The sequence below is a fragment of the Adiantum capillus-veneris genome, chromosome 14 (genome assembly GCF_014529385.1).
Source record: "Adiantum capillus-veneris isolate H3 chromosome 14, ASM1452938v2, whole genome shotgun sequence".
Taxonomy (NCBI): Eukaryota; Viridiplantae; Streptophyta; class Polypodiopsida; order Polypodiales; family Pteridaceae; genus Adiantum; species Adiantum capillus-veneris.
The window spans coordinates 43,895,238-43,919,027 of NC_140944.1; the positions used below are offsets into that span (position 1 = coordinate 43,895,238).

Below are 23,790 nucleotides of genomic sequence, written 5' to 3' on the forward strand. Positions count from 1 at the left end.
CTTTTCCTTAAGTGCTTTGGTTGGCGTGTGCTATAATTCCATGCCAGGATAGGAACTTCCTAGTTTCCATGGTGGTCTTTTGGGTGATCATGTGCTTGTAAATTCCCAAGGGATCACTTGCCTTTGAGTTATGGTATTGTGGGTGTTCTTTTGATAGAGTTTGTGGTGCTGAATTTGTGCCTTGAGCGCTAGTGGGAGACATTGCTATAGAAGTGCCACTTGCTATTGTTTGCCCAACAGTGTTTTGGTGCCCACCACCAAGGAATTGCGTCAAGTTACCTTCAATTTACAAATTTTGGGAGCCATGGCGTTTAGTTCTCCAGAGTTTCATGGAAAGGAAAATGAAAGTGGCAAAGGTTTCATTGAGCAAATGAGTTTGCTTGCCTTCTTGCTCGCAAGCAAGACCCAGCGTTGGTGCTATGAATCTTCTATTTCTGTTTGAAGGAAGATGCTAGAGAATGGTTGGAAGGCTACGAAAAGTAGCTGCAATCAGCCCAACCTCCTCAAGTTATGACTCATGAAATGGTAAGACATGCTTTTCTTACACAGTTTCAACAGGTTGAAGACTCACAAAAGGTATGGTGGTCTATTCAAAGCTTAGTACAGGGTGAAGGCCAAACCATAAAAGATTTTGTGAAAGAATTCAATGCATTATGGACAAAGTGGTGTAGATCTTTGGGGGTTGAGATTCCTCCAGCCATGTTAAAGAAGGACAGGTTTCTTGCAAGCTTGAGACGTGGCCTATGCTTGAAAGCGGAACTCAAGTTGCCAAAGACCTTTGAAGGGATAGTTGAAATTGCAAAGAAATCAAGAGTGGAAAGTCGAGTGTCTTAGTCAACGTGGAATCAATGTTGAGCCAAAGGTTACAGTGAAAGTTGTAGAGCAACCAAGGGTCCTCATCAAAGAGCCAGGCTATGATCAACAAGCTTCTTATGATGTGAATGCTTTTCGCAAGGAAATGCAAGAGATGGTAGGTCTTATGAAGAATCTCAGTGTACATATGATGGGAGGTGGAAGAGGTCAAAGCTATGGATATGGTCGTGGTTGTGGAAGCAACGAGGGGTTTATAGGTGGTCGAGGAAGAGGCATGACTGGAAGAGGGGATATGTTTCAATGTTACAATTGTGGTGAATGGGGTCATAAAAGCCCTCAATGTGACAAGCCAAAGATAATGGGTAGTGATGTTTCCTCTTCCTCAACAGATTCCTTCTCGAGCTCAAGAATCAGATTATGGTATTGAGATCAAAGGGGAAGCAGGACCAAGTGGTTTGACAGATGAAGAGAAGGGCAAGGCAAAGACGATAAGCATAATCCGGATTTGGAGAAAGACAATGAAGATTCAAGAGCTATGGTGATGCATGTAGGTAAGAGAGCTAGTAGAGATCAGGACATGAGTGATGCAAGTCCAAGCCATAAGAGAGGAAAGCAGGCGAAAACAATGGTCTAGATATTGTGAACTTGATGATGACAATGTTGACGACGATGGAGACTATGATGATGATGACGATGGTGTTGTCGTCAAGTCCGGGATCTACGAGACGATGGCGACGAAGGTGTCATCGTCAAGATAGGAATCTACAATGATGATGATGAAGGTGTCGTCTCAAGATAGGAATCTACGATGATGATGATGAAGGTGTCGTCTCAAGATAAAGACTACGATGACGATGACGATGGTGTCGATGACGACGACATCAAGGCTGAAAATTGAAACGCTAGATGCTCTGCTATGGATCTGCTACTGTGGCGGTACTGCGGGACTGATCTGTAACCGCCGTGTCGTGCAAGGTCTAAAAAGCAAAAACGCTGGCTGATCTAGCTGAAATCTGAAAACGCTAGGCTGATCTGGTACTAGATGGAAAATCTGGCAAGGATCTGCAACCAGAGGATGCGGGTCCTCTTGAGACTAAGGGCTGAAAACTGAAAACGCTGGCAAAAATGACTGAATCTACAAACGCTAGGCTGATCTGCTGAGAAAACGTTGGGCAAGTTGTTTGGTTGCACTCTGCACTTGTGCACTGAGCCTGTCTTCTGTTTTCTGCTTCTATTGAGTGCCCAGTGGGTTTCTTTTATAATTCCTTAGCAATTTGCCCTACCTACTTTTCCAACAAAAGTCACTTATTAATAAATAAGTGAAAAATGTGTATTTTGGAAAAAAGGGTTCTATGCTCTGGAAAATGCTCATGATGGGTATTGAATGTCGTGCTAATGATCATGTTGTGTGCAATCACACAGTATGCAACTATTCTAAGTGCCTGGACATGCACGGCCTGCGCAAAGGCTCACAAGGGTGCCAGAACACTTCCTAGGCTAACTTGAACCCTAAAACTGGGATAGCTAGTTCACATGCACATAGGGTTAGATGTGCACGTAACACCTATCTTTGAATGAGCTACCTGATATATGCCCTATTGTGGATGCATGGCATAAAGAGGGAGTGCATCAGAGAGGCTTATATTGATGGAGGTACACAAGTATGTGTTATAACTCAAGCTTGTGTATCGAAGTTAGAACTCAACATAGTGAAGAATTCAAGTTTTCGTATAAAGCTTGCAAACCAATCAAGGGTGAAGTGTTTGAGAGTTATAAAGGACTTGAGGTGGATGTATTTGATGTTAAAGTGCTAGTCAATTGTCATGTTATGCCCGCGGGCATTGGTGCTTTCCCTCTCATCCTTGGAAGACCATGGTTACATGCAACCAAAGTTGTACAGGATTGGAGACGCGGTACCATCACTCTCTACAGAAGAAGGGGTGATAAGAAGAGGTTTGATATGGCTAGCAAGCAATCTTTGGATTACATTCATGAATTAAGAAAGAATATCTGCAATGCACCCTACCTTGAAAAGGTCTTGCTGAGAAGCCTTTGCTTGAGCCGCCTTTAGAACCAACTCTTCATCTGCTTCCTTTTGTTTGACGTCCAGCATTTCATCTTGGTACTGCTCTCTGGCTACAAGCAACTAAAAGTATAGAGAATGTTAGAAGTGATAAATGACAACACTTTCTCTTTAATCTTCTTTAGCTCTCCTCCACTTTTGGGGTAAGAAATCTTCAAGCACTTACTGATGCTTCGTCCACAACTCTGTGATCAAGGAAGCGCAAGTCTCTTAGATGTCCAATTACATATGTCCTATAATCTTGATCCTGTAAACACATTAAAGGTTTAGGCTCTAGAGAATGCTGGATAACTTTTTGAGGCAAAAAATGGCCTCTACCTGATTAAAATAATCAGACCTATAAGAAGTTTCACTTGAGCTTTGAATTGTTTAACACCTCAATTTCAACAAATTTTTCTTTTCCTAAATCCAAACCCAAAACAAACTTGCAAAGATACGATAGAATGCTGATGTTTAGTTAGAAAGAAAGGAATAAGGAAACTCCCTCTTTTTTTAAAAAATGGGTACCCAGTACCTATTGTTTGCACTCGTTCATCCCTACCCCTAGACAAAGTCAGTGCTTGAGATGTTAAGCGAAAGCATTTTTTTCAAGCCTGTCCTTATTTACAATAGATTGACACCAAAGCATATATACATCACAAGACCTTCTATTTACAAGCTTTTGCAACTGAGAACATATCAACAAAGGACTATTCTGTACATCATCTTTTCCAAATTCTACTGAGTTTTGCCGGTAACTCTGTCTCAAAGAAGATCTTCATCTAATTCAAAAACAAGCTGAAGAATCTGAATACTAATTATTGACTAAATATTCTCAAACATGACATTAGAGCTTGTTGTTGCGTGCGCACACCCCCTCCCCACCATCACTACCTCTTCCCCCTTCAGCTCACGTTGCCCCTACCCCTTCGCCCGCGTTGTCCCAATCCCCAACCGCGCGCGCACGCCCTCACTATCCCAGCCCGCCCCCTCCTACACATCTCCCCGCTCGCGCTACCCCCCCCCCCCCGGCCAACATCACTCCCTGGCTCCTGCTCTCTATGGGCAGCACACCATCTGACTTTCTCTTTCGCCGACAGAGCAAGCGATCTTAGAGGCAGAGGTGGTGCGCCTTTAGGCCACCTCTGTTATCTGCAAGAACATCACCACCCGACCTAGTAGAGCGGAGGTGCGTGATCTCCTCCAAGCCAGCCTTTTAGCAGAGGTGGGTAAGACCATCAATGTTCAGCTTCTTGGGCGCAGCTATTATCATATTGAGTTTGAGACTTCGAGATGGCATCCAAGGTCATTGCGATGAGCCCCCTGGCCATCCGAGAAACAAGAGCTTATTTCCGAAAGTGGCACTGTCTTCGATCCGACTACCGATGCTCTTGTCAAGGAGGTAGACCTTCCCGTTTCAGTCTGCTTCCCTGGACTGAGGAGAGAGTGCCTCCCACTACTTTCCAGGATAGGCTTCGAGATTGGGACTGTCTTGGAGACACTTCGCACGGCAGCTTCTGTTGCTGCCAAGGCAGTAGGCATACCTACAGTACGCTTTTGCTTCAAGACACCCACACCCTCCCAAAGGTCGTTTTACTACCTTGGGTGAGTGGTGATTGGCTCCGTCAGAATGTGGAGTATTCGGGCCTCCCAAATCAGTGCTTCATTTGTAGACAGATGGGCAATCTTACGAAGGCTTCGGAGAAGGCCCCGACTTGCGACACAGACCCAGCCTACTAAGGCTAGCCAAGCCCAGCAGGCAGAGAGCGCGGGCGGGTTCCTCCTCCAAGACTCGCCCAGGCAGAGGAGGAATGGTAGCAAGTTCGTGGTCGACGTCACCACAGACCTCCACGCCAATTCGGCGCCCCTCGTGGCCGACCTACACCAAGCCAGCAACAATGGATTCCCACAGGGAACCGTTTCAACCCTCTACAACAAGACGAGCCGACGGATACCCCTTCCACCTCAGCTTCGCCACCGACAGCCCCTTCTCCCCCCGCTCCGCCTACTGCCCCGACCCCCCGCCTCCATCACCACCCACCCCCCTGCTACCACCTCTCTCATCCCACCCACTAGTCCCCCCTGCTCCGTCGTCTACTCCTTCTCATACCTCACAACTGGCTCAAGGGACAGGACCTTCCTCGTCAGCTAGGAGGTCTACTCCTTCTCATACCTCACAGTCGCCTACTCCTTATACCTCTCAGCCGGCTACTCCTCCTCATACCTTACAGCCGGCTCCGGGGACAGGACCTTCCTCGTCAACTAGGAGGTCTATAGGCAGTGCTTTTACCACGAGCAGCCTTGCACGGGAGGGGCAGCCATTCCTACAGATGCCCCTGTTAGTGCAGATGTTGCCTTTTGCAGAAGTCCCTCGAGGGTTGAGTAGTTTCGATATCCGTCGCCGGTGGGACTTCTTCGCTTAAGAATTCACACGATACTCTTCTCCCGACCTTGAGGCGGCTTGCTTCACAATCCACGTATTGTTTCTAGCAGCTAGAGGGACAAAAGCCTTCGACATAGCGGTTGGTTTCTCGTTCTCATTGTGTGGCAGGGATCAGACTGAGTGGACTTTGGATTCAGCAATGGACTGACTTCAAGCTTCAGGCTCAGGCTCTCAAGCTCTCACCAAACGAGAGACTTGGGAGTGACACATTTGATACAGACTCTCTGGCCATTGGCCAAGTTTTCTGTGACACCTCAAGATACAGCAAGATGTAGGCACATTGTGGTACACTTTTTTTCTCACACGCAGAGTACAACCTGCTATGGATATGTACATGAGGACTCCTAGACAGATGACACAGCCCTACGAACTACATGCTCTTCCTGGGCCTAGGTTGGGCAGTCACGACTATCTTGGGGTCGCTCATATGCGGATTACTCCCCATCCAAGCCGGCCTCGAAGATAGCGAAGTTCGCTCATGTTGCAGCATCGGTCTTCTCTCACTGATCCCATGAGGATTGTCTCATGCAATGTGCAAGGATTAGGTGGACCTCAATTTCAGTATCAGAGGGGTCGCTTGTGTTAAGAGCTGCAAAGAGATGTCTTGTGGGTGGTATGATTGACATACTTAGGCTTCAGGAGCACCATCTTTGTGAGAGCCGCATTTGGCGTTGTGGTCAGATTCTGCGTGGCCACTATGAGACCTTTTGATCAGCTGCTTTTGGGCCTAGAGGCATCCAGGGAGGTGTATGTATGACTATTGCGGACTCATGGCAGCAAGCCATTCTGGACAAAGGTATCATTGTGCCACGAAGGGCCCAGTGGGTTACTACACAGGCTCACAGTAGCCTCATGGGCTTCTTGAACATCTATGCGCCCAACCATGCAAGTGCACAGGCTGAGTTTTGGTCGCACATTGTGGAGTCTTTGCCTCATGCAGAACAGTGGTGTGTTGGAGGGGACTTCAACATGTTGGAGGACCCCTCAGATATAATTGGATACAGCCATGCTACCGTGCACGGGGCTGAGTTGGCAGCCTGGGAGCGCTTATGTATAACCTTGAGGATCTCCCATGTTTGGCAGCATGCAGGCTTTGTGTGACCCTCAGACAGCATATCTTTCTCTCAATGTAGGGGGTGTGAATCTATCTCAGATAGATCGCTTCTATGCCAGTGACAACATCTGTGACATGGGAGGATGATATGTATGCATTTTGACCGGGACTAGCTTTTCAGATCATGTGCCAGTGATTCTTACTTTGGTAGACAAATAAAGGAGCGGCAGTACCTTGTAGCAGATCCCCGAGAGGACTTTATTTGATACAGAGCTCACGTGGTCACGCTTTGGACAGAGAGTTTGAGCACACAAGGCACCCCAGCTAGTAGAGTGGCCACTGGACTTGCTGAGCTTAGTCGTTTCTTCCTCCAGGAGTCTACAGCTCGCTTGGTTGCAGCCAAGGAAGAGGAGAAATGGCTCCGACGCGGCCTTGCTTCCCTACAACGGATGCAAGAGCACCACCCCGATAGTCCTTGGATGGAGGAGCACATGAAGCAAGGTCAACGGGAGCTCATCACAATTGAGGAGCGGCGCCATGAGTTTGTCTTCCATCGTCAGCCTCTCAGTGGACCCAAGTGGGAGACACAATTATTGGTGAGTTCTTTGAGACGTGGGTCCTCGCCATGCGCGCACCAGTGTTTGCAGTTGAGGAGACCTGATGGGTCGGTAGCTACAGAGCCCGTGTTAGGAAATAAGACGTAGCTAAATAGATAATTGAGTAGATTACTTAATAGAGAGAGACAGGTTTACACACACGAGATTATAGAGTAGAGAGAGAGAGAGAGAGTACACACGATATACGTGGTTCACCCAATGTGGGCTACGTCCACGGAAAAGCAGCCACTCAATTGCTTTAGTACTTCAAAACAAGAAGTAGTTTACAAAGGGATTATACCCTTAAGGGAGCTCCCGCCTTGCTTCACTCACCACCTCACACTCACCTTGTTGCATAAACTTCACACTATGAAATGTGTGTAGAAATGGCCTCCTTTTATAGGCCAAAAGGGCTGCCCTCTCTCATGAGAGGCAGCCATGTGTAGCCGCCCTTGTGTGAATAAGTCCAAATCGGACCCTCCAATCTGCCCATGTGTGGCTGCCCTTGTGTAGACAAATCCGCTTTTGAATTCGGCCACCGGCCATTGAATTCGGCTACCGGTCACTGGCCATTGACTACTCGCCACCGGCCAACCGACCGGTTGTGTTCCGACTACTTTCCGGCCGCCGTCCGGCCATAATATTCCGGCGAAAAGGAATATTCCGGCGAGGGGGGGGGGGGGGGGGGGAATCATGCCCCTGATTTTTTGGCATGAAAATTTTGGTTTCCGGCGAGTGATTTTCCTTCACGCACGATGGCTTCTCCTCATAGTAGGAGCCTTACAAATGTACGCTTTTACCATAGAAAATTACAAGGGTAAATTAAGCTCCATACTTAACAATCTCCCACTTGGAGACTGATCTCCAAACCAAACCTGTGACTGCTTTCCATCCTGGCTGCTTATCCTTGAATGCCGATTGAAGATGAGCAAAAGCTCAACTTCTCCTTGTTGACCACCTTTGTAAACATGTCTGCAGGATTTTCACTTGTATGCACCTTTCCTAGCTTTAGCTGTCCCTCTTCCAAAAAAGTGCGTATGAAGTGATATCTCACCTCAATGTGCTTTGTCCTTGAATGAAAGGCTGAGTTCTTTGCAAGATAGATAGCACTTTGGCTATCACTGTACAAGACACAATTCTCTTGTTTGAATCCAAGCTCTTCTAAGAATCTGTGAAGCCACAGAATTTCTTTGCTTGTCTACGTCATTGCTACATACTTTGCTTCCGTGGTAGAAAGTGAAACCACTTTCTGCAGCTTTGAAGCCCAGCTTACTGTTGTGCCTCCAACCGTGAACACATAGCCAGTAGTGCTCCTTCGAGTATCTTTGTCACCTGCCATATCTGCATCAGCATATCCTTCTAGAAAAATATTAGTTCCTCCAAAATACAAAGCATTTTTTGTTGTCCCTTTTAGATACCTAAGTATCTACTTCACAGCTTGCCAATGCCCTTTACCTGGGTTGTCCATGAACCTACTCACAACTCCCACTGCATGTGCAATGTCTGGCCTTGTCCAGACCATAGCATACATTAGAGAGCCTACCGCTGCAGCATATGGAACTTTAGACATATAGGCTATCTCCTCTTGTGTCTTTGGACACATATCCTTTGTTAGTTTAAAGTGACCAGCCAAAGGTGTAGAAACTGGTTTTGCATTTTGCATTGCAAACCTTTCTAGTACCTTCTTGATATAATCTTCTTGAGATAGCTTTATTGTCTTCTTCGTCCTGTCCCTTGATATTTTCATACCAAGTATCCTCTTTGCAGCACCTAAATCTTTCATTGAAAAAGATTTAGACAGCTCCTCTTTTAGGTCTTTGATGTCCTGCATGTTAGCACTTGCAATCAACATGTTATCAACATACAACATTAGGATGATGAATTTCCCATCTCCCAAATTCTTCATGTAGACGCAGTGATCCGAGTTGCATCTTGTGAATCCATGATCCAACATCCATCGATCAAACTTAAAAGTACCATTGTCTTGATGCTCGTTTTAAACCATACAAGCTCTTCTTTAATCTGCAAACCATTTTCTCCTTACCTTTTACTTCATACCCCTTTGGTTGAAGCATGTAGATTTCCTCCTCTAAGTCACCGTAAGGGAATGCCGTATTTACATCCATTTGCTCGAGATTTAGATCATGAGCAGCCACAAGGCTTAAGACGAGCTTAATTGAGTTCATTTTTACAACAGGAGAAAATATTTCATTAAAGTCAATACCTTTCTTTTGAGAAAACCCTTTTACCACAAGCGTAGACTTGTATCTTTTCTTTCCACCTTCTTCTTCCTTCAGCTTATACACCCATTTGTTTTGAAGTGCCCGCTTACCTTTAGGCAACTCAACCAACTCCCATGTTTGGTTGCGATGTAGTGAGTCCATCTTCACTTGCATGCTCTTCGTCCATTCTTCTTTGGATTTTACCATCTTCAGGATTCCATAGGCGATACCCAAAGTCATCTTCAGGATTTCATAGGCGATACCCAAAGTCACCTTCTCCATAGCCAATGAAGAAACACTTTTTGGACTTTGCATCTAGCTTTGATCTTAGGCTTCTATCTATGTGCATGAAAGCCTCACACCCAAACACTTTGAGAAATGCATAATTCACCGATTTACCTGTCCATGCCTCTTCTGGAACTCCCCCATCCAATGCCGTTGAGGGTGACCGGTTGATTAAGTACACAGACGTACTTACAGCTTCCGCCCAAAGCTCAAGCGGTAGGCCTGCATGTAGCCGCATACTTCGTGCTCGCTCCATGATTGTCCTGTTCATCCTTTCTGAAATCCCATTTTGTTGAGGTGTCCTTGGGGTTGTCCTTTGCCTCCAAATGACATTGCTAGCACAAAAGCTTTCAAAAGCTTGGCTGCAATATTCGCCTCCATTGTCGGATCTGAAACATTTAACCTTGGTACCTGTTTCATTCTCCACAAAGGCTTTCCACCTTTGAAATCTGGAAAATACATCGGATTTATTCTTCATGACATAAACCCATGTTTTTCTAGTTGCATCGTCTATGAATGTTACATAGTACAATGAGCCACCAAGTGATGGTGTACTTGCAGGACCCCAAACATCAGAATGAATCAACTCAAGTTTTTTATTTTTTCTTTCATTTCCTGATTTTTGAAATTTTACCCTCTTTTGTTTACCATAAACACAATCTTCACAGAACTCTAAGTCCACTTCTTTCAAACCTAGTAGAAGCTTCTTTGTTTGAAGGATTTGCATTCCTTTGGCACTCATATGCCCAAGCCAGTAGTGCCACACCGCACTGTCAACTTCTGTAGTTGCTGCACAAGCTGAAGGTTGCGTGCTAATAGTACACAAGTAAAGTGTACCGACCTTTTCTCCCTTGGCAACCACCAAAGATCCCTTTGAGATCTTCCACCGTTTGTTTCCGAATGCAATGTTGTGACCTTCATCGTCCAATTGTCCTGTAAAGATCAAATTTTTGCGAAGAGAAGGAACATGTCTAACATCTTTAAGCTTCCATTCATTTCCGTTAGCAGTTTTGATAGAAACTGTACCTTTGCCGACAATCTCACAAGCTTCATCATCTCCCAAGTATACATACCCAAAATTACCTTTGGTGTAGTCTTGGAAATGTTGCTTGTGTGGTGTCGCATGGAATGAAGCCCCGAAATCTACTATCCAGGAATTAGACACATTGTCTAATGAGAGAATTAGAGCATCTTGCTCTACTTTACCTGCCACATTGGCCTCCGATGTTGGCTTGTTGTCTTGAGACTCAGTCTCCTTCTTCTTCTTGGACCAGCAATCCTTCTTGACATGGCCCTTTTTGTCACAGTTCCAACATTCAAGAACTGACTTTGTGCGTGACTTGCTCCGTCTTGAGCGATCACGACCCTTTTGGTTTTTGAACCTCTCCTTAGGCCTTCCTCTTGTTTCTACTGACAGTGCAACACTTGATGATTCTCCTGTGCTTCTCCTTCGTATTTCCTCGCTTAGGAGAACACCCACAACATCATCAAACTTAAGAGTATTTGTGCCAGAAATAGAATTACTTACATCCATCACAAGGCTGTCCTAACTATCCGATAGAGATGATAGTATAAGGAGAGCTCGCACTTCGTCATCGAAATTGATTTTCATCGATCGAAGTTGACTTATGTTTGTGTTAAAGTCATTTAGGTGTTCTGCAACTGAACCATTCTCTGCCATCTTTAGATTGAACAAGCGCTTCATAAGAAATACCTTATTGGATGCCGATGGTTTCTCGTAGAAGTCGTCAAGTGACTTCATCAAGTCCTCCGTGGTCTTCATCTCCGAAACATTGAAGGCCACCGTTGACGCCAAGCTTAACCGGATTGTTCCCAGTGCCTTTCGATCAAGGACAATCCATGCTTCATCTGCCATCGTTGCGGGCTTCTTTGCAAGACCGCCTAGTGGCAGATAGAGATCCTTCTGGTAGAGACAGTCTTCAATCTGCATCTTCCAATGTTGGTAGTTTTTGCCGTTGAACTTCTCAATCTTGAGCTTCCCTTCTCCCGCCATAACTCCCACTCAATTCAAGGAATCCTTTCCTTGAGATAACTTAGCTACGAGCAAACCTTGCTTTGATACCAGTTGTTAGGAAATAAGACGTAGCTAAATAGATAATTGAGTAGATTACTTAATGGAGAGAGACACGTTTACACACACGAGATTATAGAGTAGAGAGAGAGAGAGAGAGTACACACGATATACGTGGTTCACCCAATGTGGGCTACGTCCACGGAAAAGCAGCCACTCAATTACTTTAGTACTTCAAAACAAGAAGTAGTTTACAAAGGGATTATACCCTTAATGGAGCTCCCGCCTTACTTCACTCACCACCTCACACTCACCTTGTTGCATAAACTTCGCACTATGAAATGTATGTAGAAATGGCCTCCTTTTATAGGCCAAAAGGACTGCCCTCTCTCATGAGAGGCAGCCATGTGTAGCCGCCCTTGTGTGAATAAGTCTAAATCGGACCCTCCAATCCGCCCATGTGTGGCCGCCCTTGTGTAGACAAATCCGCTTTTGAATTCGGCCACCGGCCATTGACTTCCGACCACCGGCCACCGGCCATTGACTACTGGCCACCGGCCAACCGACCGATTGTTTTCCGACCACTTTCTAGCCGCCGTCCGGGCATAATATTATGGCGAAAAGGAATATTCCGGCGAGGGGAGGGAAAAAAGTCATGCCCCTGATTTTTTGCCATGAAAATTTTGGTTTCCGGCGAGTGATTTTCCTTCACGCACGATGGCTTCTCCTCATAGTGGGAGCCTTACAAATGTGCGCTTTTACCATAGAAAATTACAAGGGTAAATTAGGCTCCATACTTAACAGCCCGAGGATATGAGTGTCGTTGCTACTGGCTTCTACCATAAGTTGCTTTCAGTTGAGCCTCAATCAGAGCGACAGGATGCATGAGAGAGCAGGTTTGGGCGCGAATGCCTTGCCTGGCTACTGAGGAGATACGTCAGAGACTTGAGTTGCCTCTTCAGTTGAAGGAGCTTCACGAGGCCCTCAGGGCACTTCCCCGGGGTAGTTTCCCAAGGGAGGATGGTTTGACTCCCAGTTTCTTCTTGGAGTACTGAGAGCTGCTTAGTCAATATCTTTGTTGCGGTTACCAACACATTCTGTACAGTGGAGAGATGCCTGACAACATGAGTGAGGGTCTAATTTACCTTATCCCCAAGCATCCGTCGGCCCACTACACATTCTGTACAGTGGAGAGATGCCTGACAGCATGAGTGAGGGTCTAATTTACCTGATCCTTGGATGAGATTTGGCAGTGGCGGCCTATCACCATTCTCAACTCAGCCTACAAAGTCTTAGCCAAGGCTCCAAGTTTGAGAATTCAGCCGCTACTTGAGAGCATCATACATGAGACCTAGACAAGTTTTGTCAAGGAGCGCACTATCCTTGACAACATCTTCACCTTTTGGGATGCGTCTACCCTTGCACGTCTCCGAGGAGAGGATCTTGTGATACTCATCCTCGATTTTGAGAAGGCACAGAGTTGATTGGGATTTCCCAAAGGGCACTCTACGCAAGATGGAGTTTTCAAATACTTGGATCATAGGAGTGTCAACTCCTATAGATGTGCGCACAATCAGGTGCTTTTGTTGGCAGGAGGAAGAGGGGAACGCTACATGCTCACGCGTTCGGTTAGACAGGGTTCCCCTCTTGCCCCTTTCCTATTTCTCTTCTATGCTAAGGCGATGAGCAGATTTTTGACTTCACAGAAGGTTGGTTTGCGTAGTTTAGAGCTCCCTATTAGCGGAGACGGAGCTGCTGGAAGCTGAGTTTGTTGACGACTCACGGATGTACTTGGAGGGCTAGGAGGCCAATCTACACATAAGTGAGCAGGCTCTTGAGGTGTTTTGTTGTGCATCGGGAGCACTGATCGACTAGAGGAAGACAAGGTCTTTTTGAAGTGGAAGTGCTCCTATGCCCGATTGGTCGCCTGGAGAGGGCTTCACGTGGATCCCTCAAGGGACGCCTGTACGCTACTTCATCAGGTTGGTTTGGATGTGTCTCCAGAGCAACAGATTGCTCCTCTCCTCCTTCCGGTTAGGAAGAAATTGCTACATTGGAGCGTGGCACGGCTATCTTTAGCTGGCACGACTGTAGTGGCCAACCAGGTTCTTTTGGCTACTATGTGGTACATCACGTCTTACTGGATTTTTTCAAGCTCTTGCATTAGCCACTTGGAGAGGCTGATCATGAACTTTTTGTGGTCAGGGCGCGACACCCACTCAGCCCGGGCCAAAGTGTCCTAGCAGGTCATTTACTTTACCATGCTCTTAGGGAGGGCTGGGGATCATTGACCCAGCACGGCAAAGCAAAGCCCTTCTTGGGAAGCTTCTAGTCAGAGGACTTCTTCCAAGGGAGGAGCCCTGGAAGAAGAAGTTGCTTCACCGGATTCGTGTCCGAGTCCCTCCATCAGGTGGATCTTCACAGAGATGCGTAGAGTTGGCCTAAGAAGGAGTTGGGAGGACCGCTTTGCTGTGAGCCTGCTTAGGTCCAAGGGGCAGCTGCGGAGTGGTCTTGAGCAACACCAGCCCACATGCATTGAGGAGCACTTGAGGCAGCCTCTTGTTTGGAACCCCATGGTCAGCACACAACGAGGCCACTTGGTTGGTAGCAGGCCTCATGTTTCTTGGGGTCCCATAGCAGAGGGTCCAGCCCGTACTTTTGGAAACTGGCTACAGTTTTCAAGCCTTCGCGAGGAGATTCAGAGCATCCAGCTTCGAGGCATGAGGGGGGTGCAGAGCATGTATCAGGATATTACAGAGGCTTTACTTGCTGCGTGGCATATCCCTCTTGAGATAGCAGCTCCCACCAGTTGGATGGGGGCTTTCACGCGTTTGGAGGTCCCCATTGCAGTTAGGGCTTGCTCAGAGTAAGGACCCTGCATGTTTTTCGAGGTTCAGGGAGAGGGTCGTCTTCACAGAGTCTCAGTAGAGATACCACAGGTTACAGAGTGTTGTTTTCAGAGGATCCGAGTTGTGAGCATCTGTGGGAGGACTTGTGTCATAGATCCCGACCCGGTAGATCTAGAGCCAGGACACTGGCAGCTTGGAAGAGTTGCCCCTTGGTACGAGTGCAGTGGGACCCGGATAGTGGTTTTGGAGGGATCCTTTCTCTTCAGTCAATCACCCAGGGACCCCTTTCTTCCAGTACACAGTTTGCTTGGAGCGTCATATACTGACAGCACAAAGAGAGGCTCGCCCTGCTGCAACACTTTACTGGCAGGAGTAGGATCTCACAACACAGTTCTTGGCAGGGTTCTAGGAGCACATGTGGGAGAACAGACATCTGAGGAGAGCTACCATGTTTCAATGGCTAGTTGCTCATAGAGCTACTGCAGTTGGAAGTTGGTTTGGTACACAGCGGCTTCTCCGCAGCATGTGCAGTCTGTGACCACCCATTGAAGACTAAGTGCCACTGTTTGTGCCCCATGGCACAGCAGGTTTGGCTTCAGATTCTTTGGCTGATGCAGCACTTTCCACAACCCGCTAGTACACATGGGGTGCTACAGCCTGGTCCACACTCAGGGGCCCAACGCTTCGTTTTGAGATGGCTTCCATCAGCAAGATGATAGTGATTGAGGAGGGTCCACCCCGCCACAGAGTTCATCCCCCAGGGGTGGTGCAGTGATAGAGAGTCGTGTTGGGAGCTCATTTGCAGCCTGACGCTTTGGTTCATTTGGCATGCCCGCTGCTTTCGCATCTTCGAGGCTCGTCTTATCCCTCCGGCAAAGAATGTTTGTGATATCTGGCTGGAGCTAATCCATACACTTCGAGGCCAGTTTGAGAGACTTCAAGGCAGCTCCGACCGCATGCGGGAGTGCCGCAAGGCCTTTCTTCGACTTTGGTGCCCTAGATCTTTTCTCACCATGGTCCATGGCGAGCCTAGGTTGGCACTACCAGCCACCAATGTGGTTGTTTCCTCCTCTCATATCTTGATTTAGCTGTCATTGTATATATCTCTTTTTTCATTGGGAGAGTCTCCCCTCATGCTGATGTAGCTCCCTCTAGATGGGGCAATTTGTAGCCCGCTGGGAAGTTTTATAAACTAATAGAAGGATCTTTTTCTTGGAAAAAAAAAAAAGAAGGTCCTCGTCCCCACAACCATTCCCTTCCCAAAACCAAGTCCGCACCATCCATATTCATAATTTGGAAGTCAAGCATGTCATTATACCCTTATATCTCAACTTCCAAATTGGATACCAATGTATCTCATACCTTTTTGTCTTCACCATGCATCATGGAGACAACAAATTGGTGAGCGCTTGGTTGTTGAGAAAGTTTTAATTTTTTGACAAGAGCATAGTTCACAAAGTTATGTGTAGCATCATCTATCATGACACGAACCCTTTTTCCAATTACAAACCAATGCATTTTCACTAGTTCATGCGGACCAAAGCTTGATTTCAACATGCTGGTTGACAAACAACAATGGTGTTCTTTGTCCTCGTGCAACACTTCTATGAATTTATACTTTTCATTACCATTTATCGGAAGTGTTTGGACTACATGGATTTGTCTATCTTCATGAATCTTGTCATGACTTTAACCCTGTTCATCATCCTTCTTTCTTTTGTTCTTTGGACAATTTCATTGAGAATGGTCGGGTGGCAAACAAGTGAAGCACAAGTTTTCTTTTTTAGCCTTTGTAAAGTCCTCTTGGTTCAACCTAGGTTCTGGTGCAGCCCTCTTTTTAAACAATGGTTTACCCTCCTTACTAAATGGAAATTTCCTTTTTTATTTTAGAAAAGGTCGTGATACCCTATATCTGAGGTTTGGGCTCAGTTTGAGTGGGATTAGAAGCTATTAAGCGAGTATTGTCTCCATAAATTTGGGCAAATTTAATTGCTTCTTCCAAAGTTTTAGGTGCACTTCTTTTCACCTCTCGCTTGAAGTGTCTATCTGATCCCCGTATAAACCCTCTTGTTCTCAATGAAAGTCATCTATGCCTTGAAGCCTGAGGATTATTTCTCTATACTCTACAATGTACGTGAGCAAAGGTAAGCAAAGGCCTACCCCGTTGCACAGCTTTATCCCAATCCTCCCAGCTTCTTTTTGGATCATTTTCAGGGAGGAACCAATTTCCCTCTATTTAAATCTCGACATGTTTGCCAAACCCTTGCTTCCCCCCTCAGGCGTAAAGTGTAGCAATGGCCTTAGATATTTTCATCTCCTTGATACAAGTCTTCTCCTCACTTAGAGAGAGAGAGAGAGAAATGAAATGAAATGAAATGTTATATTAAACGTTCAAAAGGCCAAAATGACCTATGAGACCAAACTGATACAATCCTTGTGGATCTAATCCAATTTCTAGGTACAAAAATAAAATGAAGTAAAGTGAAAGACTAAAACTAAAAGACTCAAATCGTCAGCCTGAAAGACATCATCATCATCATCCATGACTGAGGATCCCTGGCATCGTGCGTTGTCCGAGAAAGTATTGCATTGGTCGCTAAAGAGCTTCGTCAATGTCTGCCTTTGTAAATAATTGTACTTGGCGTCTCCCATGTCATGCTAGAAGTCCTGATTCTCCATTGGAGCCTCCGTCAATGTCCTGGTCGCCCCCGTAGACGTGGGCATCTAACTCTCCCAAGCTCAGTGGCTCTGTCCACTAACATACCTTTGGTAGAAGTGGGCTCTGAAGTCTGCGTGAAGATTGCTCATCCGGCTACTAAGTCCCTGCTCTAAAGAAGTAAGTGAGCTCCCTCTGTGAATGTCTCCCACTACCTGGTCTCCTCAAGTGACTTTCCCTGTGTCTGTGCAACTCTAGTAAAAACAACCCGAGGCATCTTTGATCATGATATCTCATGACTCTAGCCAACGGTCCAAAGCCCTTTCTGAATAGAAAGTGAAAGAGGCCTTGTATCTCGTAGTATACCGGACAATGACAAATGTGATGTAACCCTGTCTCTGGCTCTATATGACATAACTAGCATATCCTCGCTTTTGCTGGTACTCTCCTAAATCTGCCAGTCTCAATCTCTAGTTGATGCGATGATGTGCGCATCTGACCAATAGCACATCGTATCCCATAGGATAAATGAGTGTCCATATAGGCCGGTTTGATCACATATCCATCCTCTGTTAGTTGGAGGAGATGCTCTCTATAGAAAGCCATCTTCATGGCCAACTCTTGTACCGGCTGTATCCATGTGCTTCTCGTATCTAGTTGAATCAAATCCTGACGTATAAGTCTAGTGGTCTCCATCCATGTGAGAGAAAGGGAGGGTGCATCCAAGGAGTGCAGGAATGGAGGCAGTCTATCCATGCTGAAGCCGTGTGACTGAAACCATGATGTCATCTGCACAAACCAACATGTCGTGTCCCCTTGTAGCGCTAGCTGTCGGCATGACGCAAGTGCTAGCCAAGCATATCTACCTCTGGGAAGGTCCCATAAATTATGCATGAAGGAAACTGATTTAGCAAGGGCCTCAACTACGAGAGGAGGGGCAGCTAGCTCAGCCCGAATAATCTCATGTGGCACTGAGGCCTTAGCCCGATTCATCCGACAGATCATAGAGACTAGAGGCCTCTCCATACATATCCATCCATCAGTGCTACCAAATCTGCCATGATGGTCCACTGAGGGCCCCCAAATCTGAACCCCATAGAGCATAGCTGAAGCCACTAGAGTGTCAAAAGCCACAGCTTTGTATGAGGTTCTTGAAACTGAACCTACGAACACATCTTCTCCAAACCTCCCAAGGCTGCATAAGCTCTCGTCAATCTAGTCTCTGCTGCTCTCAAAGAAAATGCCGGTCCACAAAAGACTACCCCAAGATAGGTGTATGCATCTGTATATTCCATCGTCTCCTGGCAGGTGCTGACCTCCTGACCCATTGCGGCGTGGTGTTAAACACCATAACCTTGGTTTTCCCCAGGTTAACAGACAATCCACTATCGTGGGATAATGTGTACAAAGCATCTAAATGACGGTGCATCCCCTCCGGGGAGTCAGAAATCAGCACAATATCATCAGCATATAACAGTAGTGGGATCCATGTCCCTGCCAATTGTGCTCCTCTATCACCATCCCTCTCAATGTAGTCAACAACCTCATCCACATACATGCCATATAGTGTAGGAGATAGCGGGCAACCCTGTTTCACCCCAATAGTGGAGCGAACCAAATCAGAAATCCCATCCGGAGTGTGTACATGCCCCACTACTGACTTGTATAGAGCCATGATACCCCAAATCAACTCCTTTGGAACCCCCATCTCTTGCAGTCTGCACATCAACCTAGCTCTGGGCACTGTATCGAACGCTTTGTGGAAGTCCACAAAGCAACAATAGAGCTGTCTCCCACGTGATCTCCCCTCCTCAATAATTGCCTTGAGTGTCAGAATATGATCAAGAGTAAATGTGTGTACAATCATGATAGTGCGGTAGTTCCCAAGCTCCATAGGGTCCCCTAACTTGAAGATAGGTACAATTGTGGACAAACTCCAAGTATCACGTAGTCCCTCGCACATGGCACGGTTGAACATCACTGCTAGAAGCTCTGCAAGCAAATCTTTGGCATGTATAAAATGTTTTGCTACCAGGCCATCAAGATCATATGCTCTCCTAGTCTTCATCCTATCAATGGCTTTCTTTACTATTTCGGCAGTAAAGAAAGCACATGTGTGTTGGCATGGCTCTGGCTGGAAGAGGTGACTGCCCCGAGACGGTGTAGAGAGATGATGCATATTGATCCCATACCTCCGTAGAAGTGATGACCGGTGGGGGGGTCGACACGAAGCGGCGGAGTTCTGCTTCGACATGCAGTGTGCACTCGTCCCAAAGTTTGGTGCCCCTTTCAATACTTCTTTCTTGATTGATGATCACAGAGTACAAATGTCGGGAGGTAAGCTCTGCAATCTGCTTCCAAGCTGATCTGCGAGAGCCACCCCTTGGGCACACTTATATAGGTTACAAGGGGTTCTAAAATTGGGAAACTTGGCCGTACAGCTGCCATGTCAGCAGCCCACGATTCGCACTGCATTTTACAGAGGCGTCCACATCATCACTGCATAATATGCCGGCCCTTTTCTCTACAGTGTTGAGTCGTTAAGCATGCCATCACAATTTGTGACAATACTGATCTAGCAAGAGCCTCCACGACAATTGGTGGTGCATTTATCTCAGCTCTGATAGTCTCATGCAGCATTGAGGCTTTCGCCTGGATCAGCCTGGAGATAATGGATACAAGTGATCTCACCATGGATCTCCATCCATCATATGTGCACCCTAATCACTATGATGATCCAAGCTAGGTCCCCATATCTGCACTCCATAAAGCATGGTAGAAGTGACCTAAGTGTCAAATAGCCACAGCTTAGTGTGTGGCTCCTGAAACTGCTCCTATGAACATATTCTCTCTAGTCCTAATTTTGGATATCCCCTCGTCAATCTCGCCTATGCAACACTTCTCTAGAGTAGGTCCATTGAATACAACACCAAGGTATGTATAGTTGTCTACATACTCCACTATCTCTTGTCCATATGCGATAAAAAGGTGTTGGTCTCCTGACCCACTGAACTGTAGTATTGAATACCATCACCTTGGTTTTGCCAAGGTTGATGGAGAGCCCACTATCATGTGCATATGCATTTAACGCATCTACATGTCTTTGCATACCCTCAGGAGAGTTTATAAAAAGCACAATATCATCGACATAAAGCAATCGAGGTATCCATGAACCTGAGAACAGTACCTCTCGATCCCTTGCAACCTCAATATAGTCAGATTTCTTATCAATATACAATCCAAACAAAGTCGGAAAAAGTAGACCCATCCCAATACTAGAGCGAATAGGCTCTGAAAGGCCCTTTGTTGTCCTTACTCTGCCTATAACTGTCGCATAGAGTGCTATGATACCCCATACAACCTCCTATGGGACTCCCAAGTCATGTAGTCTCCGTATCAATCCGGCTCTCAGGACTGTGTCAAAGGCTTTGCATAAATCCGCAAAGCTACAATGAATTCTCCTCCCATGTGCTCTGCCCTCCTCAATGATTGCTCTAAGCGTGAAGATATGATCAAGTGTAGAGAATCCCCTCTCGAATCCAGCTTGTCTTGAAGCTTGTACACCCTCTCTCTCTCCGAGGGATACAGAATGAGGAGATTCACATCTGAAAACGGAATTACGAAACCTAATCAAGGCCGAAGTAAATGTAACAGAATGCGTTATGCAAAAGAAACTTGATGAGGCAGTAGCAAGTTTTGAAGCATGGAGAACAAATATGGAAAAGCACATGGGGGAAAAAGATGCAATAATCAAGGAGCTAAAAGGAGAACTTGCGGCTTGCAAATCTGCAACTAAGGAGAAGGGAGACGACCGACCTTCGGTGCTGAAGGAGCTCGAGGACATGAAGGATCAGATGAAAGCTCTACGGGAAGGAGATGAACAGAAATCGAAAACGGCATCTTCATGGGCGGAACGTCTTTTTAAGACACAAGAAAAGGTTGATGAAGCAGAGAAATGGATTGAGGATGCGAAGAAAGAGAAGGCCCAGATGCCCGAGACCACACCTACCTCCACCATTATTAATATGACCATTGAGGAAGAGCAGAAAAGGAAGAATCGGGCTCTGCTTGTGCGGGTCACAGGAGTCAAAGACAAAGAGAATGTAGATGAAGAAGTGAAGGAACTGCTACAACGCATGGGCATCACAGAGCCTACTCACACAAGTGCATGGAGAGTGGGCAAGAAAGGAATCGATGAGAAGGGAAACGTAAAGGATAGGGCACTTATTCTCCGCTTCCCGAATATAGAAATAAGGAAAGAATTTCTAAAGAAGAGGCCAACTCTTAAGAAAACCGGTATTTTCCTGGGAGATGACCTTACATTGGCACAAGTGGCACACATGCAAGAGTTGATGCCAAAGATCAGGGCAGCAAGAGAAAAGGGGAAAATCGCCTTTTATAGAGGAGGGAAAGTAGTGGTTCTGGAAAAGCGCTCATCATGACGGTGCGAGACCTATGGGGCGACGCTTGGATAGCGGCGTGGAATTGTAATGGATCATATAGGCTAGATGAGGTGCCTTTGAAGACAGCTTTAGGGACTGAGACATAGTTTTCTACTCAGAGACACACTAGATACCGGGATAGTGTATGCCACATGTGAAGGGTTATTTATGGGAAACAGCTGGTCGACCAGACAAGAGATCTCTACGGGGTAGCCGGGGTTCAGGAGGAGTAGCAGTCTTATTTAAAGAGGAGCTGAAACCACTACTATAGATTATCAAGAAAGATGAGCAAGCAAGGTATATGTGGGTGAGAATGAGAGCCGAGACAAGTAGATTTCTATATATCGCTATATGCTACTTCCCTCCAAGTACATCAGTCTACTCCTCACCTAAAGGACAGTCCCCTTTCTCCATATTGAATAATGACATATGGGAGTTCTCTAGAGATGGAGACATCGTTCTTTAGGAGACTTTAATGCCAGAACGGCCAACTCTCAAGCAGTATTCTATGATACTTCTGAGGAAATGCTCAGAGAAGTGGATTTATCACAGAGGGGACTCACTAGAAACTCACAGGATAAAGAACACACTGAATATGGGAGACATCTCATGGAGATGGCAACTATACATGGTTTGGCCATACTTAATGGTCTAGAGAATTTCCCTTTATCTGGGGATTTCACATGCTTCCCGCACAGGCATGGGGCCAGTACAGTGGATTATGTCATCACTTCACCAAGATTTATTTCTAGTATCGAAGACTTAAGGTGGGACCCAGACCGGTTGGGATTGCAGTGGATCATGCTCTCTTGACCTTATCAATGTCCTTCCAATACAATGCCTCTCAAGTACAAAGGAAGAAGACACACACAAGATATACTTTCACGCCAGAGACTGATTCAGTCTATGTGGAAAAGATCTATAATAGGATGTGGGCATCCGAGCCAGTATATATTGTAGAGGAGATTACTTCTCAGTTAACAGAGATACTACATGGAGCAGCACAAGAGGCATACCCACATACTCAACCTAATCAGAAGAGAGGATCTGGGAACATGCCTCAAAACAGTTGGTATGACGAGGAATGCAGAGAGACGAGAACCCAGCTCTAGAAAGAGCTTACACTTGGGATCATCACATATAAGCAGTCTCGGACTGCTCTTCGGCGTATAGTACGTCGCAACAAAAGGGCATTTTTAGCCAAACTGGAGAAGGATTTATATCAGCTCTTCTTGAGTCAGGACTCACATGAGGCCTGGCCCTTATTTCACGAGCACTCACCGCCTCCGACGATTACTTCTCCTGAGATTTGGGGTCAATATGTAACATCATTATATATGGTATCTGGACAACCTCCATTACCAGATCCGCTAGATCCATGCCCTGCTACTAGTACTTTCTTTACTACGGAAATGGTGAAAAAAGCCATTGATAAGATGAAGACAAGAAGAGCATATGGTCATGATGGTTTAGTAGCAGAACATCTGATCCATGCCAAGGATCTACTTTCAGAAGTCCTTGCTCGTCTGTTTAATCGGGTCATGTGTGAAGGATTACCTGAATCTTGGAAATTATCTACTATCGTACCTATTTTCAAGTCAGGGGATCCTATGATACCCGGGAACTACCGTACCATTATGGTAGGTCACACATTGACTCGATTGTGCGCATCCATTCTTGCACAAAAATTGAGTAGATGGGCAGAGAATGAGGGCATAAGGGCAACAGGACAAGCCGGATTCAAGAGGGGTTATTCCACTTTAGATCATATTCTTACGCTCAGAGCCATTATTGAGGAAGGAAGAGCAAGCGGGAGAAGGATGTATTGTTGCTTTGTGGATTTTCGGAAAGCTTTTGATACAGTACCAAGGGCCAGATTGATGAGCAGGATGCAAGAGTTAGGGGTCCCCAAAGAGATTATTTGGGGGATCATGGCCTTATACGGGTCAGTAATTGGTTATGTACGTACTCCAGAAGGGGATTCCGACATTGTTCATTCCACAGTTGGAGTAAAGCAGGGATGCCCACTATCCCCTACTTTATTTGGTATGTACATAGATGAGGTATCAAATTACATTGATAGAGGGTGACAGAGGTGCTCAACTTGCAGGGTCATGGATCCCTTTGTTGTTGTATGTAGATGATATTGTATTGATAGCAGAATCACCAGATGGAATGCAGAGGCAGCTAGATGCATTACATAAATTCGCGGAGGACAGTGGACTGTCGGTAAACTTGGGTAAAACCAAAGTTATGGTGTTTAACACCACACCGCAGTGGGTTAGGAGATCGGCACCTACATTTGCATATGGCCAAGATACAGTAGAGTACACAGA

At 46.0% G+C, this 23,790-nt stretch overlaps 1 protein-coding gene across 4 annotated transcripts in view; it reads right to left on the reverse strand.

The window, feature by feature from the left end:
- LOC147442295 (dynein regulatory complex subunit 3-like) overlaps nt 1–23,790 on the reverse strand; it is a 159,440-nt gene that overhangs the window by 87,231 nt on the left and 48,419 nt on the right. For all 4 annotated transcript variants that reach the window (XM_086528527.1, XM_086528528.1, XM_086528530.1 and 1 more), the window contains exons 6-7: nt 3,063–3,143; nt 2,840–2,959 (exon numbers count right to left, since the gene is read on the reverse strand). In XM_086528527.1, the coding sequence (XP_086384653.1) occupies nt 2,840–2,959; nt 3,063–3,143 (201 nt within the window). The remainder of the gene's footprint in view (nt 1–2,839; nt 2,960–3,062; nt 3,144–23,790) is intronic.